The sequence below is a fragment of the Corvus moneduloides genome, chromosome Z, assembly GCF_009650955.1.
Source record: "Corvus moneduloides isolate bCorMon1 chromosome Z, bCorMon1.pri, whole genome shotgun sequence".
Lineage (NCBI taxonomy): Eukaryota > Metazoa > Chordata > Aves > Passeriformes > Corvidae > Corvus > Corvus moneduloides.
The window spans coordinates 23,261,660-23,276,622 of NC_045511.1; the positions used below are offsets into that span (position 1 = coordinate 23,261,660).

At 42.9% G+C, this 14,963-nt stretch overlaps 1 protein-coding gene across 1 annotated transcript in view; it reads right to left on the reverse strand.

Annotated features, from left to right (window-relative positions):
• Positions 1-636: 636 nt before the first annotated feature.
• The window catches only part of CMYA5 (cardiomyopathy associated 5), a 47,853-nt gene continuing 33,526 nt past the window's right edge, over positions 637-14,963 (reverse strand). The window contains exons 9-13 of the mRNA XM_032095403.1: positions 12,215-12,359; positions 4,075-4,208; positions 3,187-3,286; positions 2,054-2,230; positions 637-1,224 (exon numbers count right to left, since the gene is read on the reverse strand). Of these exons, the coding sequence (XP_031951294.1) occupies positions 972-1,224; positions 2,054-2,230; positions 3,187-3,286; positions 4,075-4,208; positions 12,215-12,359 (809 nt within the window). The 3' untranslated portion in view covers positions 637-971. The remainder of the gene's footprint in view (positions 1,225-2,053; positions 2,231-3,186; positions 3,287-4,074; positions 4,209-12,214; positions 12,360-14,963) is intronic.

Sequence of the window (14,963 nt, forward strand, 5' to 3'; positions counted from 1 at the left end):
TATCTTTCCTTTCCACGGGACTCCTGGTTTGGTATATGCGTGTTGCAGGATCCCCACTGCAACAGTACTAGATTGGATAACAGGAAAGAGCGAGACAGATGCAGGAAAATGGACACAAATCTGAAATTAGGAGCATCAAATCTGTAAGAGCACAGGTAAAAAGCAGTGACGGAAAAGTGGTGATCCACAAGGTCCTGCATAGCAATCTGCCTTTCACTTTCAAAACCACTTACCCAACAAATTGAGGATGAAAACCACAAGGGAAGACTTCTACCACTACTACCAAGTTTCCTTATACCTATGTTTCATGACTAGCTATTCACAAGCACAGATATTTACTAACACAGTCGGGTAGCCATTAGTCTGCTGTGAGCAGCTTCAGTAGATGTGGCATACTCAGATTCTCTATGGCTGATATGAAGAACTAGCTTGGGACTCCCTCATTCCGCAAACATGAGGATCTCTGCGTGTCCAACTTTTCTTAATTTGTGCATTAAAGAATTAGCAAACAATGGCACAGGATATATCAATCTGCAGCATGTTTCAGTTGTTGAAATTTTTATACATTTTCCAAGCACATCATCTTGGACTCAGGCTCTGGCTGTCCTGGCAAATGATGAAACAGTAACTTTCATGTATTGCAGTGAGAAATGCATTTATTTCATACACGGGTTCATAATTAACTTTAAAAAGATAGCTAGCACTATCATATCTAACAAAACTTCTGTATCCCCTTAGAAGTACTGCTCTGTGTATTACTAGGTGCATGCTCCATCTGAGGAGTCGATTTTCTTCCAGGCTCAGGGTGATTATGTGTCTGAGCAGTAACTACAATTACTGACGATGTGAAGGAGAGCTGTGCACATAGCATTCATCAGTGAAGACTAGCTATCCCTTCCTGGCATACCTCTTCCTCTCTCTATCCCCTGATGCTGTATTTGTCTGTTTTCTGGAAACTGTGAAGCAGCAGATTAGCTGTGCTTCACAAACTCTGGCAGCTCCATTCCCGTGCACAGGGTAAGCACTCCAGCCTTCTCCAGGGCAAAGGCTGGGTGAGCCGCAGCAGTGAAGCTGTGCCTGATGGCAAACAGCAACAGTCCTCTCTCTGCATTGAAGAACAATAGCCTGCCACTACTGTAATCCAACAGGATGCCAATCCTGGCCAGGTGTTCCGTCACACGGACATCGCTCATCACACCGGTGTGAAGAAATCTGTAAAGAAAGCTGTGGGAAAATGGAAACCAGAATACAATGAGCCTCCCCATAGCAATTTACCAGAAATAACCTTAATTCCAATCTATTAACAGGTGGCTGCATACAGCAGCCTATCACATGGCAACAGCATTTTGCTCAGTACATAGGCAAAGCAAATGTGGCATTGCTTCAAGCCCTCCCTGGCACCCTGATGAGCCTTTTCATTTGGCGTCTTTGGACTCTTAGAAAAAAAGCCTCTCGGATGTTTCATTTAGCTAGTTATGCTCGTACATCTATGTGATTTCACACTGAAAAAAGCACTTTTGTTTGGATCAAGAGCACCTTTACAAAGTATCAGGGTGGTGCCTTACAAACCTCCAGCAGCCTGTGGCGCTGGCCTGCTACCCCAGCACCCTGCAGTCCTGCCACAGCAGCAGGCGAGCGCCTATTGCTGTGAAGGACAAAGCAAGAGAAAACATTCCCTGTCAGGGCTTGACATTTCCTGCAGATGGAAGTACGTTCTAAAAAGGCTGCATTTATGGAAATAAATACACATGCTGGGGTTTAGTGAAGCAAATCAGGATATGAGCAGCAACAAACTAGTTCTTTAAGTTTTATTCACTGTCTGGGTGAAGCGTGTTAAAATCATCTGTTTGAGATAAATTTTAAGGTGCTTTATAAGACCTTTTAAACTAAGAGGAGGTCTAAAGATCTTACGTAGATGTCCTTTTCTTATTACTCGAATTTGCATAAAGAAAGCAGAAGAATCCTTTCTGCTCTCATGATTCTTGTGGCTGGCCAGCTTTATTTTCACGAAGGACAAGTAACTTCTCAAGCAGCCAGACTGACTCCTCTCTACCTGGTTTGTGTAGGACAGCATTGCATGCACCAGGAGGTATCACTCAACCCGAGGACACTGTTCTGTGTTGCTGTTTCATAGCAAATCCCAATCCTGTAGCTTCTGCAGGCAGAGACAGCAATTTCCCAGTAATGACATCCTTGAGCAGGCAGCAGTTCACCCAGGACTGAAGGAAACCTGTTTATGAAAGAGGCATACAGTAAAGAGAGTGTGGTGGCAGACAAACCATATTGTGATATTTCTTTCAGTCACATCATGAAGCATCATGTAAAATTACCAATGAATTGCACTCTGTTGTTCTAACTGCAGAATTTTATCAAAGATTTAACTGAGAGTCTTTTCTTCTTTGCACTGAGATGGACTTACCTAAAGGACCTCAAATTTTGAAGGCTTGTTCAAACTAGAAAGTCTGGTGGTTTATGTAAACATAGTCACAAACACCTTGTGTACATTCAGTGGTAACAGCAACAAGAAATGCTTAAACCAGTAAATCCTCATCACCTTTTAAAAAGCCATATCAGTATGGCACAAGTTCTACAAGTGGACCTGTGCTTGTCCTGGACTGATAGCAATATGTCAATCCCCCTGCAATGTTCTCAATGGATAGAGCTAGCCTGGTACAACCACGTTAACATATCCCAGGAGCACTTCCTAGTTCTCCAAAGCCACAAATACTTTGGAAAACATTACCAATAATGCCCTCAGGAGAGAAGCAAACTATGGAAGATGGATTACTTCTATCCACAATGTATTAAAAACTAAACCCACAACTCTGACCTTTTCAGGGCAGCAAAAAATTGCTTTGAGACTCTGAAGAATTAAGCAGTGACCATGGGCTGAAAAAATCGAGCAGTCCAAGTAGGTAGCACTGCTTTTGACTTCCTAGCCATTCCTTAGTGTGACACTGAATTCTGTCCAGCACCTACATCAATCCCACCACCGACTTTATTGAGATGTTGCAGTGTTTGAAAGGGGGGTTCAATTGCACAAAGTCCAGGGGCTGCATGACCAAAATGATTCAGTTCATCTACAAAATTAGTGTAATGTGAAAGATGCCTATTGGCAAAAACATTAAAGCGAGAGATACATCCTGAACCCCACAGAATGGTTGTGCCCATCATACTGCTACTCACCCAGTGAGTTTGGTTTTCTCAGGAAGGTGGATCACTGTTGCATTAGAGGAGATTTGCAATGCAGGATGGGCTGTGTCACTCAGCAGGCGAAATCGAGTTCCTGGTACAATTCAAAGAAACACCAGATCTGAGAGGCTGGCTACATTAACATGAGATGAATCATAAAATGTTAAGCAACAATTACGGCCATCTTAGCTGGACAGAGCTGTGACTGGTGGCAGGTAGGAGTGACAGAAAATTGGACGCAAATGAAAGGAGTCTTCCAAGCTGAGACAGCAGTCTAATATTCAGAAATGCAGCTAGGTGATAAAGAGGTCTTTAAGACTATGTAAGAAGGTTGAATAATTTTCAATCAACTGTTCTTTTCAAAACAGCAAATTCGAATTTTGAGGCTGATTTGGAAGAACCATACATAATTTAACACCATTTATCTGGAAATCTTGGAGTTTGAATCATCCATTATATTTTAAAACTGCTTTACATGCTTCCCCATCACTCAAACTCCATTAGGTTTTAATTGTGAGAGGTTTTCTTTAGGTCATGACAACTTTTTTCTGATTGTGCTCTGTCAGATTCAAGCAAACTGAGATCCCTGAAGAATACTTAATCACTTAATCTCTCTGACAGAATTCAACATTTTTGCTTCTGAGGTCACACCAGTTTTACATAGGACATAAATACATAAATATACAAACTTCAAGTGAAGTAGTCCTGATTATGCTAATTTTAAGCAGAAAAAAATGGATATAAATTTGATTTAATGAAATAAAAACTTCAATAACTTTATTACAACCATATTGGGAACTTCAGGTATAATTTCCATAGAAAAATGTTTGGCTACTTTGCCCTTTCATCTCATTGTTTTGACATCAGGAAATTATGATCTACCTTTAGTTGAGATGAGAGCTGCTTCACTTTGTTCACTTGTCCCAAATGGGTTGACAGCCCTCAAGTAGAAGAAATAGTTCACATTGGGCTCCAGGGATACTTTCAGTTCAGGTTTCTTTATACAAGCGAAAGATCTGCAAATGTTGAAGACACATTAAAATGTATGCGGGTATCCAAATGAGGGAAGACTATTTTATGCCAACAGCTAAGTCCCCTAACAGTATTGTTTACTACTGAAACAACAGACAACATACAGAAACTCCAAATGAGAAAGGCAAACACTGTCTTCACTGACAACTGTGTTATGTAGGAGCTTCAGCATTTCACTTGAGGGATTGTCTTCACTTTGTCTGATGAAGTTTGAGGCCTTTGCTCATGCACCACCTTATCACCCAGTGCAGTCATTTGGTGTAATGATCACTTCAGTTTGCAGTATAATTCATCATATAAAATTTAAGCAGCTCAGAGTCAAATCGTCATCTGCCTCCTGTGAAAAGTCCGCATTTTTTACAAAATGAGTAAGTTTCTGAAGAAAACCCCCCACCTTTTAATTAATTCAGTTGCATGACAGTGAATACACTCGTGTTTTTACTACCTGGGCACATGCTACATACAAGTCCAAAAGAATCGATACCCTTATCTGAGGTGGCACAGAAATCATGCTCTTCATCATAAAATCATCATAGAATGGTGATTAACTTCTTATTAGGAACCCCTCACTCACAAATCCTTCAACAGCTAAGCCTGGGCTCTGTTTTTGTTGTGGTGCCATGCACTCTATCAGGGCAGTTTTGCAGGAGGCAGAGCAGAGGAGCTGCCCTCACACAGTGCCCTGCTTTGACTATGCTCCCCGGACTGTGCCTCAAAAACTCCAGCCCTCACATCCTGTACCCCTGGTGTCTTGACACACTGCTAGAAAGCAGGAGTCAGCACCTACATAATCTGCTTCACAGGTGCTTTTAAGTACCAGTGAAAGTATTTTAGATGGTTGGAAAGATGCCATTTTATTTTCTACATTGACAGCAGTATGAAAGATGGGCTTAACAAGTTCTCACGCAGTGGGTCTTGATTTTCCTCATTTTTTGCCTCATATGATAACAGCAAAGCCAGACAATACACATGCTCTGCATTGTATGCCTGCAGGTAAAGACTGTTTATCTGTATAAAGGAGATTATTTCCTTCCAGAAATGCTTTTAGGAATCTACAAGGCAAGTATTTAAATTCAAGAATGGGAGATCTGCCTTTGGAGAGTGAACAAGACACTTCCCCTCCCACCTCAGGTTTCAGAGTGGAGCCCATGATGGTCTGCCACCTGCAAGCAATGCCTCTGTGAGAAGCTAGACTAACGAGATTACCTTTTCCAGCACAAATTGCTGTGACCCCAGAGGAGGTAAGGCAAGCGAGTCAGCAGTCAGATCAGATCGTTGCTATTCATTAGGGGTGACTGTTTTTACGCATATATCCCACCAGAGAGCAGTACAAACTGCAGAATAATCAGTGCCCATCCATCGGGGTTTTTCACATGCCTGCATCTGCTGCACTTATCACATCGAGGTAAAAATCTCACAGCTCTTAATGCAGCGATTCCTGCTTACACCACACAGATCTCTTTCTAGGAGGATGGCATCTTGGGGAAAGACTGGTGCTTCATCCTTATTAGTCTGTAACAGGTACTTTGCTCTGACAATTGTCATTAAAAGTGATTGAGAGCATCAAGAAAATGCACTGGGTGCTTCTGTGACCTATTCTTTCAATTTAAAAGAATTTCAGAGAGTCTGGGGCACTGGCATGATCAGCACAAGACTATGCTGCTTTTGGGGAACATGTTACATTAATGCTGGAACCGATGCAGTAAAGAGAAGTGGTTGCAAACATGGCAGAAATTGCATGGTTTGCTTCATGCTCATGACTCACCAAGGCCCCGACCACAAGACCACTTCAGCAGGGCACTGACAGCACAGCAGGCTAGTTGTTTCTCACTGAAAGGTTTGGGGAAGAGGTGTAACCTGATGAACTGACTGATGAGAACATGAGCTCTTTAGACTTGAGTACAGGGGACAAGAGAAAAAAAGATGGATTGAAGAAAACTACAAGATGGGAACTGAGAAAGGAGGCAAATATGAAAGAAGTGAGAGAAAGGAATAACAGGATAGAAGCAGAGGTAGGGGAAAAGAAGTAGGCACCTGAGCTTTGAAGAAATTTACCCATGCTTCCTAAGCAAGGCTTACCCAATCTGTTCCTTAAAAGCAGCACACTGACATCTTTGATGTGAATCTGAAGCACAGACCACCAGAGAGGAGTTTTGAGCAGACTTACAAGTGAGATGAAAGAAGATATGCTAAACTATTCCTCGAAAGCTGTCTGTGGCAATATGTAGATCAGCAGGCCTTAAGCAAAGCGATGCCCTGTGTACAGCTCCCTCTTCTGTCTTCTGGAAAAGGTCATGTAAGTCAGTATCCTTCCAAAGAAATTAGGAGATCTTCTTTTTCACTATGTACTATTTATGAGATGATTAAATAATAAAACACAAAATGATTTCTAAATTCAATTAGACAGTTACATTGTGGTGTAATAAGTAGACATGGGGTATTCATATTCTGGAGTCTGGATCCCAGAGATATCTCACAGGTATTTAGAGAACATTTCGGGTCCAGTCATTTGCAGAACAGAGTCAGCAATCAAAGTGCAGAGTTAGGTCTCTTACAAATAAGAAATTCTCCAAATTAGAATTTAGATGCATGTTTAAATCCGAGAGCAATAGCATGCTGCAGTTTTAATAGTGAGACAGAAGAATCTTGACTTTAAGCAGACCTGGGCTGTAAAACAGTGATCAGATTTTCAAAAAGCATTCTCAGGTTGGTAATCTATTTCAGCCAGCTTTAAGCTGCCTAAGAATAAGAGCCCATCAATTTTAGCTACGATTAAGGCTTAAAAACAGTCCTGCTGCTGCCAACTAATGAAACAGAATATGCTGACAAGAAGGAATTTCATTTGCTACATTCTGAGCCAGATCCAAGTGCAAAAGAAGCTGCATACAAAGAAGAAACTGGTCTTACTATCTATTGGCTCTCCTGTTGAGAGGGCAAGGTGAAGGGGGAGAGTTAATACTGAGGGCTCCCCAGAAATCGCAGTAGTTTATCATGCTTTAGATTGACTCTGCAAAAGCAAGGATGAGGAGAAGGTATGATTAGTGCTTCTCTTACAGCATACAGGTTATGTGTAGGAGAAGGCAAGGGAAAATGCATCCTGACTGTGTTGGTGGAAGGCTGTTTCATTTCTGATTTCTTGTAACAAGCATTACAGATGGATCTTCCTCAAGCTCACCTTAAGCAGTGAACTGTAATTTTGAAAGAAAAAGAAGTCCACCTACAACATTTCTAATGTCAGATAGTTTCTACCTTATATACACCTGCCCACTTTAGAGATGATTTGAAATGTAATAATAATGTTAGCAAAGCATGAGGCATCCTGGTCTTTAGATTAAATATTATCTTATTTGCATTGTCCTCTCAATTTCTTGGTATCGTTGATACAAAAATTAGTGTGTAGAAAGTCAAGAAACACTGAAGTTAAATATTTTAAGTATCTCCTCTCAATCCTTTCATTGTAAGAGGAATCTGTGAGACTGAAAATCCAATCTCCAAATATCAGGTATATGCTATTTAAAGCAGAACAAAAAGGACTTGCATGTTTCTTCACCTTATATTATAGTAGCAGTTGTCTGCTAAATCTGTGATTTCTCTGGTTTTAGGGAAATCTGTGCTTTCATGTTCATTTCTCTCATCAGCATCCTCATTTATTTAAAGGAAGCAACATCTAGGGGATATTTTTTAATATCGCCTGAACCCAGCAAATGATATGCCGTGCAATGATTCACAACACCCTCTGTGCTATAATTGTCATTTCCACCCCCAGGATCCCACTGAAACAGTACCTCCAGAGCTGTGCTGCTATCACTGATACGGAGTTAGGGTGAAAGTATGCAAGCTTCTCAAGATGCATGTGGAAGCACACAGAAAGGGTGCACCATGAGTGGAAAAAAGCTCTTGAAGCTAAAAATAGAGAGCAAATAGCTCTGAGTTTGCTCCCAGCTGTGCCACATGCTTCCTCTCCTCTCCTCTCCTCTCCTCTCCTCTCCTCTCCTCTCCTCTCCTCTCCTCTCCTCTCCTCTCCTCTCCTCTCCTCTCCTCTCCTCTCCTCTCCTCTCCTCTCCTCTCCTCTCCTCTCCTCTCCTCTCCTCTCCTCTCCTCTCCTCTCCTCTCCTCTCCTCTCCTCTCCTCTCCTCTCCTCTCCTCTCCTCTCCTCTCCTCTCCTCTCCTCTCCTCTCCTCTCCTCTCCTCTCCTCTCCTCTCCTCTCCTCTCCTCTCCTCTCCTCTCCTCTCCTCTCCTCTCCTCTCCTCTCCTCTCCTCTCCTCTCCTCTCCTCTCCTCTCCTCTCCTCTCCTCTCCTCTCCTCTCCTCTCCTCTCCTCTCCTCTCCTCTCCTCTCCTCTCCTCTCCTCTCCTCTCCTCTCCTCTCCTCTCCTCTCCTCTCCTCTCCTCTCCTCTCCTCTCCTCTCCTCTCCTCTCCTCTCCTCTCCTCTCCTCTCCTCTCCTCTCCTCTCCTCTCCTCTCCTCTCCTCTATTCCAGCTCAGGCTGATTTTGAGATTAGGTCACCAAAACACCCCCTGCTTGCTGCTATCCATGACGGCAGAGTTAGAGGGAAGGAAGGTTGTTCTGTGTTTCCAACACCTTGTTTCCTGAGCTACCAGGACAATCATGTGGGCAATGCAAGAGGAGGGAGACTTGCTCCTCTTGTCCCAGCATTAGACTTGCTCCATAAGGAGACTGAAAATTTCATTCCTGAGAAGTGTCGGTCTTGCACCGTCAGAGAGGATGACATTCAGTTACATCCACTTTCACAAGCTCACCACATGCTGCACTTATTTCTGCCTCCCTGAGTCTTATGGATTTCTCATGATGTGACACAGGCTTTCCATCTGAACAGCCTACATACCTAATCCCTGGACTACATTTCTCACAGCTTTCCATCTTCCACCCACAACTCGCTTGACTTCTCAACACAAAGAGGCTGAGAAAATAGCAGAGCTCTTTAAACTGAAAGAAACATTTCAAAGCATCACTCAGAAAGATTCTGGAAAAAGATTCAACCTGAGAAGGAGCTTTAGAACCACTGCAGCAGGCCAGGGACTCATTTTTGCTGAAGATTTAAGATGATTTTATAGGAAGTCATGTCCCTCAGGTGGCAAGCTGGCAAGAAGAGAGAATGGAGAAGGGAAAACGTAGATTTGGGTAGAGTTTTTTTGGTTGGTTGGTTGGTTATTTTATGTTTTCGTTGGTTGGGATTTTGTGGCTGGTTTGTTTTGGTTTTTGACAGGATTGGAAAGGAACCTTTAGTGAGGTTTCACTTCCAGATGTGCTTCATATTCTCCCCCTGGGGAGCTGGGACTGCTCCAAGGATGTTCTTGGAGTTATTCAAAAGTTACTCCTGGGCAACTGGCTCTAGGGGGCCCTGCTTGATCAGGAGTGTTAGGTGATCTCCACAGGTCCCCTCCAACATCAACCATCCTGTGATTCTGTGGCATGCTGAAGTTTACAGGCAGCTGGCTTAGACCACATGTCTCTAGCTGTTCAGTGAGGGCCTTTCTCCCTGTTTGCTCCCTTGGCAGTGTCCTTTACCTTGAGTGAGCTTTCAGAATGACATCTGCTAAAGCAGACTTATGGGATGGGGCCACACTGCCTTCTCCAGTACTTTTCTTGAATGTTCTTCCCTGACCTCCGCTTTCACACTGTGCCCTCTGCAGCAACTGAATGAACCTTCTAGGGTTGCTGAGAAATGTGTTTGAACTCCCACCTAAGGACTGGGAAATTGCTTAGCTACAGGGCTGCTGCAAGCAAAAAAAGGCACAGGCTGTCTGTGAAAGGGCTCCACATTTAGCTGATCCCCAAGATGAATGCTGCTCAGGAAACCTGCAAAGGCCAAACTCCAAGCTTTCAAGGGAAAAAACCCAGAAGAATCTACAAGATTTGAGACCAAAATTCTGAGTGTGCATAGAGTCAGAGTTTTATTCCACCCGATATAGGTACTTGGCTTCTAGTCAAGTTGATTTCTAATTCTAAATTGCACCTTGGAGGCCTTGGATACAAGTTCTCCATCTACCAGGGGGTTCTTTTACCCACAGATTTATGTAGAAACTTAAACAGAAATATTTAAAAAAATTTATACAGCCTTGTAACAACTTGTGACACTACAGAAGATTTCCAGGTTATTCTGAGGGGGTTGATTTAGGAAAAAGAAAGAGGGAAATTGTTTTCAGGGAAAGTAAGTGGCAAAACATTGTCTTTGACGCACAAAAAGAGGTCAGAGCCCTTCTACAAATAGAGAATTTTAAACTATAGCAATTCTGAGAAAATTCATTATTTTGTCCTTTGGGAAGTTTTTACACTTGTCTCAGTAAAAGGCCAGCTTCTGCTGACAGGAAGGCCAAAAAGCCAAATGTGACTCAGTATAATTATAAACACGTTACATTTTACACAAGGTCACTTGAGAAAGCAAATGGGTCTGTTCTGGAAGCTTTTTTGCCACATTTATCACCACACAAGAAAACACTTGGTGTTACCGACACCTTGCTCATGGATTACAGAAATCAGCACAGTGTCTGGTTTAGTTTTGAGAAAAAAAGTCAATTTCAGATAACAGCACAGAAACTTGAGGGCAAACAACCAGCATATGTTTTGGGAGCAGCTCCATTATCTTTGACCAACAGCAACTTTGGCAGGTTGACAGGGACCTGGCGGCCTCAAGAAATATGTACAAAACAGAGCAGGTCCCTCTGAGAGGCAGGAGAACTGGGCAAGACCTCTCCTTGACTGCAGTAATGCAGCACACTGGTACTGCATGATAAAAAGTCTCCCACCCACACAGAAATTTTTGATTTCAGTTTTCAGCCTACTTTTGTAAGGAGCAAGGCATGCAGAGTTTCACAGTTGTACTTCTCTCCTACAAAGCTATGAACGCTTTAGTCCACTTAACTAATTATGACTGCAGGGCATGGAGCCCTTCCCTCCTCTTCATGGAGCTCGTCCCTCTCTGCCCAGTCTCCCTGACGCCCATGTTAACTAGCCCATAGGTGAAGACCTTAATCAGGCTTCTCAGGAAGTGAAAAAGACAACCGCAGCTGGGCTGAGGCTCTTTCACAGATTCCTGTATGGCAAGTCACCCCTCTCCACCTCCCAAAACTTCTCAGACCTTTGCAACTATATTTTGCTGGAATATTGTTGTCACCGTTTTTAAACAGCAAACAAACAAAAACTCCCAAGCCCCAAGGACATATATACCACCATGTAATTCCCTGCCTACAGCCGAGGGCTGGAACTAGATGATCTTTAAGGTCTCTTCTAACCGAGGCTATTCTAAGATTCTATGATTCTGCAATAGTTTTCTCTGCATTTCCGCACAGTGCATAGTTCCACGGCTCAGTGGCGCCGACATCCCTCCCTATCCTCTCCTCTATGCAGCACAGGCTTAGCATAGGGGAAACCAGAACGGGTCTGGCATAAACAGCCACTACCCCTAGTTTCAAAGCTACTCTTGGAGCCCTGTGGCATGCCTGCACAGCCAGGCAGCACTGAGCTCAGCTGTGCGTTGGGAGGCATCCGCACACACGTCCAGACAGCACAGATGGGTCACCAGTATTACTGGGACACCCGTGTCGCCCTTGCTGTGCCCAGAGCTGACTTTTGTCTTGCTCTCCAAAAAGCAAACTGGGCCATGCTCCTCCACCACTCGCCTTCCCATGGAGCTGCCCTGCTCTGCCTTGTCCCGGGGCTGCAATTGCTTCCCCGGCCAGCACAGCCTCGCAACTTCTGGTTGACTGCAGACAGCACTACATCTCCAGGGTTTTGGCCCCAAATCAAAGGGATTGTCCGGTTAAGCAGAATAAAAAGGAAGTATTTTTATGTCTCACCCTAATCTCACAGATTAGTGCCTGCCCCTTAAATGCCTCAGCACACAAAAGCAGATTTCTTCCTTGCATGGCTGCAGGCAGAATAATCTCTTACGTAATGACCCGCGGTCGGGGGGATGGTCATTAGCGTCTGCCTAATCTGACCAAGGGGCTTTAGTGGCTGCGGCACTGACCTGAGTCCTTCTTCTTCCGGCGAGTGCTGCCGGCAGTATTCCAAGATGAAGGACTCGGCAGACACGGATGCGGCACGCCAGCGGACAGTGGCTGTGTCCCAACACACGGTGCAGTCCTCGGCCTTGATGGTGGGCACAGCGGGTGCTGGGGACACAAGGACACGTTAGCTGTACTGCGAGGAGGGTGCCCGGAGGGGGATCTTTGCAGGGGAAGGAACAGTCACCTCCTTGAAAACCCACGCCATAGTTTTTTTCCCCATCCACCAGTGATCTTTTGCTTGTTTGTATTCAAATGGCAGAGGGGTACATTACAGGGAAAACAAAACAAAACAAAAAAAACATGCTGGGAAAGTCATTGTGAATAGCTGTGCATTTGTCAAATCCTTATAATGGTAGATTTTTATGCCTTTGCTCAAGCAATGTTTCCGCATTTCTGCCAATCTGCAAGGAGCAGAGCACGGAGGCACTGCCTACAGCTCTCCCTGCATCACCTCAGTCCTGTCCTCAGCAGTCCCTGCATGAGCTGCATCAGAAGCAAATGTGCTGCTGCAAAAATGACAGGGAGATGCTGACTTTCTGTTTAATTATGTCCTGGTTATTTTTGCAATGCTAAAATTTGGTCCTATAATTTCTCCTTTGTAGAGATTCTGTTTATGAGCTACAGGCCCAACTGCAAGACAGAAAACTGAATGTAAAATAATGCACTAGCTGCAATTAATCAAAAGCTATTGTGTGAAACTGCACATTCAACACTGTAGACCGAAAATGGATCAGTTGTATTCTCCTGCTTTTTCCCATTCTGGGAAATAGCTACAGAAAACACCTTATGACCTGTTGTGAAACTCACATACACAGTCCTAATACCAATTATAGAAGAAAGGTTATTAATTTTAAAAAAAAAAAAAGGTCATAAAAATTAATTTTACTTTTGGAGTTCCAAATAGGAGACCTAAAACAAAAGTAGGGATTAGATGATTTTATGATAAGGTAATCTAATAGAACTGCAGAAAACATTCCAGATGCATTCTGGTTTTTAAGAAGAATTTTTTGCTGTTACTAGAAAAGGAAAGAAAAACACCCCCATGTATTTACCAGTTTCCTGGTTTAGTGAAAATCAGGAGGTTAGCAGTTCAGGTTAAGATTTACTTTATGTTTTACTACAGGAGCAGCTAATATACGTATTCAGCAGAACAGTGAATTTGTGGATAGAGCATCATCTGGTAATACCTCCTTGTAGCTTCCTTAGCAATAGTTCCTTAATTCTTTTCTGAAAAATTTGATTATTGTTTCTAAATGCATCCTTCCTAAAGAATGAAAAATTAAGAGCTGAATCTCCTAATACTTGCATTCAGCAGCTCACACACATACCTACATCTATGTATGTCACAGGACATGAAGCTTTTTTTACTGTAATTTGAAAGTATCTGTCTAAAGAGTAGCTGGAGTGAGCATACCAGAAAACGCTTCTGAGATTTTTAAAATTAATTGCAGCTAGAATACAAAATCTAATTTCATTGTAATATTCTGGAACTCATAGAAGTGATTGTGGAAGAGGCAAAGAGCCAACAGGGTGAGAATCATGCAGGTTTTGAGCAACAGCAGAAGGTGCATTTACTTCTGTGTCTTTAGGATTCCAAGGAGAGATCACCAGGAGATCAGTTGCGGGGGAGGGGTCAGGGGGGTGCAGGGATACTTCCTGCCTTCAGCATCATTCCCTCACAGAAAATACTGTTTGGAAACAGAATGTTCCTCAGCAGAGGGAAGGACACGCTGTGAGTCTGGGAGGTGGAGGAGCACGCATCAGGGGGTTCTGGGGAGATGCCAAAGCAGCATCTACCTGCATTCCCCACAACTCTCCAGGCTACAGTGACACCTCCATGAGTGCAGTGCCACCAGAGAAATTTTATGGGGGTTCTCATCAACTGGAAGAGTCACAGCTTTGTTCAGCTATTAATGTGTATGTTCCTGTAATTGCATATAAGAGCAAATTATTTTCTTGGATGTGCCAATTCTTAACCTGAATAACTAAAAGTAAATTCTACGTTCTTGCTTCTGAGTTCATTCAGCTGCTTTAAGAGTTGAAATATTTTATCTTTATATCAAAGCAGCTGGACTCTCACTGAAGAACTGGTGCTCTTTTCCCTGCCTTTGCTGTTGAAGAAATGCAGCAATTTTGCATCAGTCAGTGCTCAGCAGTGTCCCCAGAAATCCATCTGGGGCTCATGCACTCCAGAGGGAGTTCAACTGAGCTTTGAGGGAAGGTGTTTAATAAGCCCATATTTAACCTAGTTTATTTGTTTTCTTAAAGAATCAGGCTGAAGGAAGCCATTAAAGAGTCATGTAAATTAACTTTTCATTGAAGGCTTCAGTTTTTAGGAAAAAATATGGTGAGCGTGACACCAAAAGACAGAGATTTCTTAAAAAATAATGGTCTCAGAAAGGTGAAACCCTCTTTTTAAATGATGATACATTAGCTACTAATAACTTATCTTTATTTGTGCATTTGGCAGAAAGTGTGCACCATGTTCACAATTGCATTGCTGAGGCCAAAAATTTGAATTTCCACTTCAAGCTCTCTGGAAAATAACCTTTGTTAAAATATGAATCGCATATTAAGTATCAGGGAGAATTATCAACAGATTTGCAGTCTAGTAGATTAAGCAAAAGGCTTGAAGCTATGGCTGCTGCCAAGTGATTTCAACAAGAAACTCAAGTGTGGTACAGAATTTTTTACTATGAATTGTTAAAT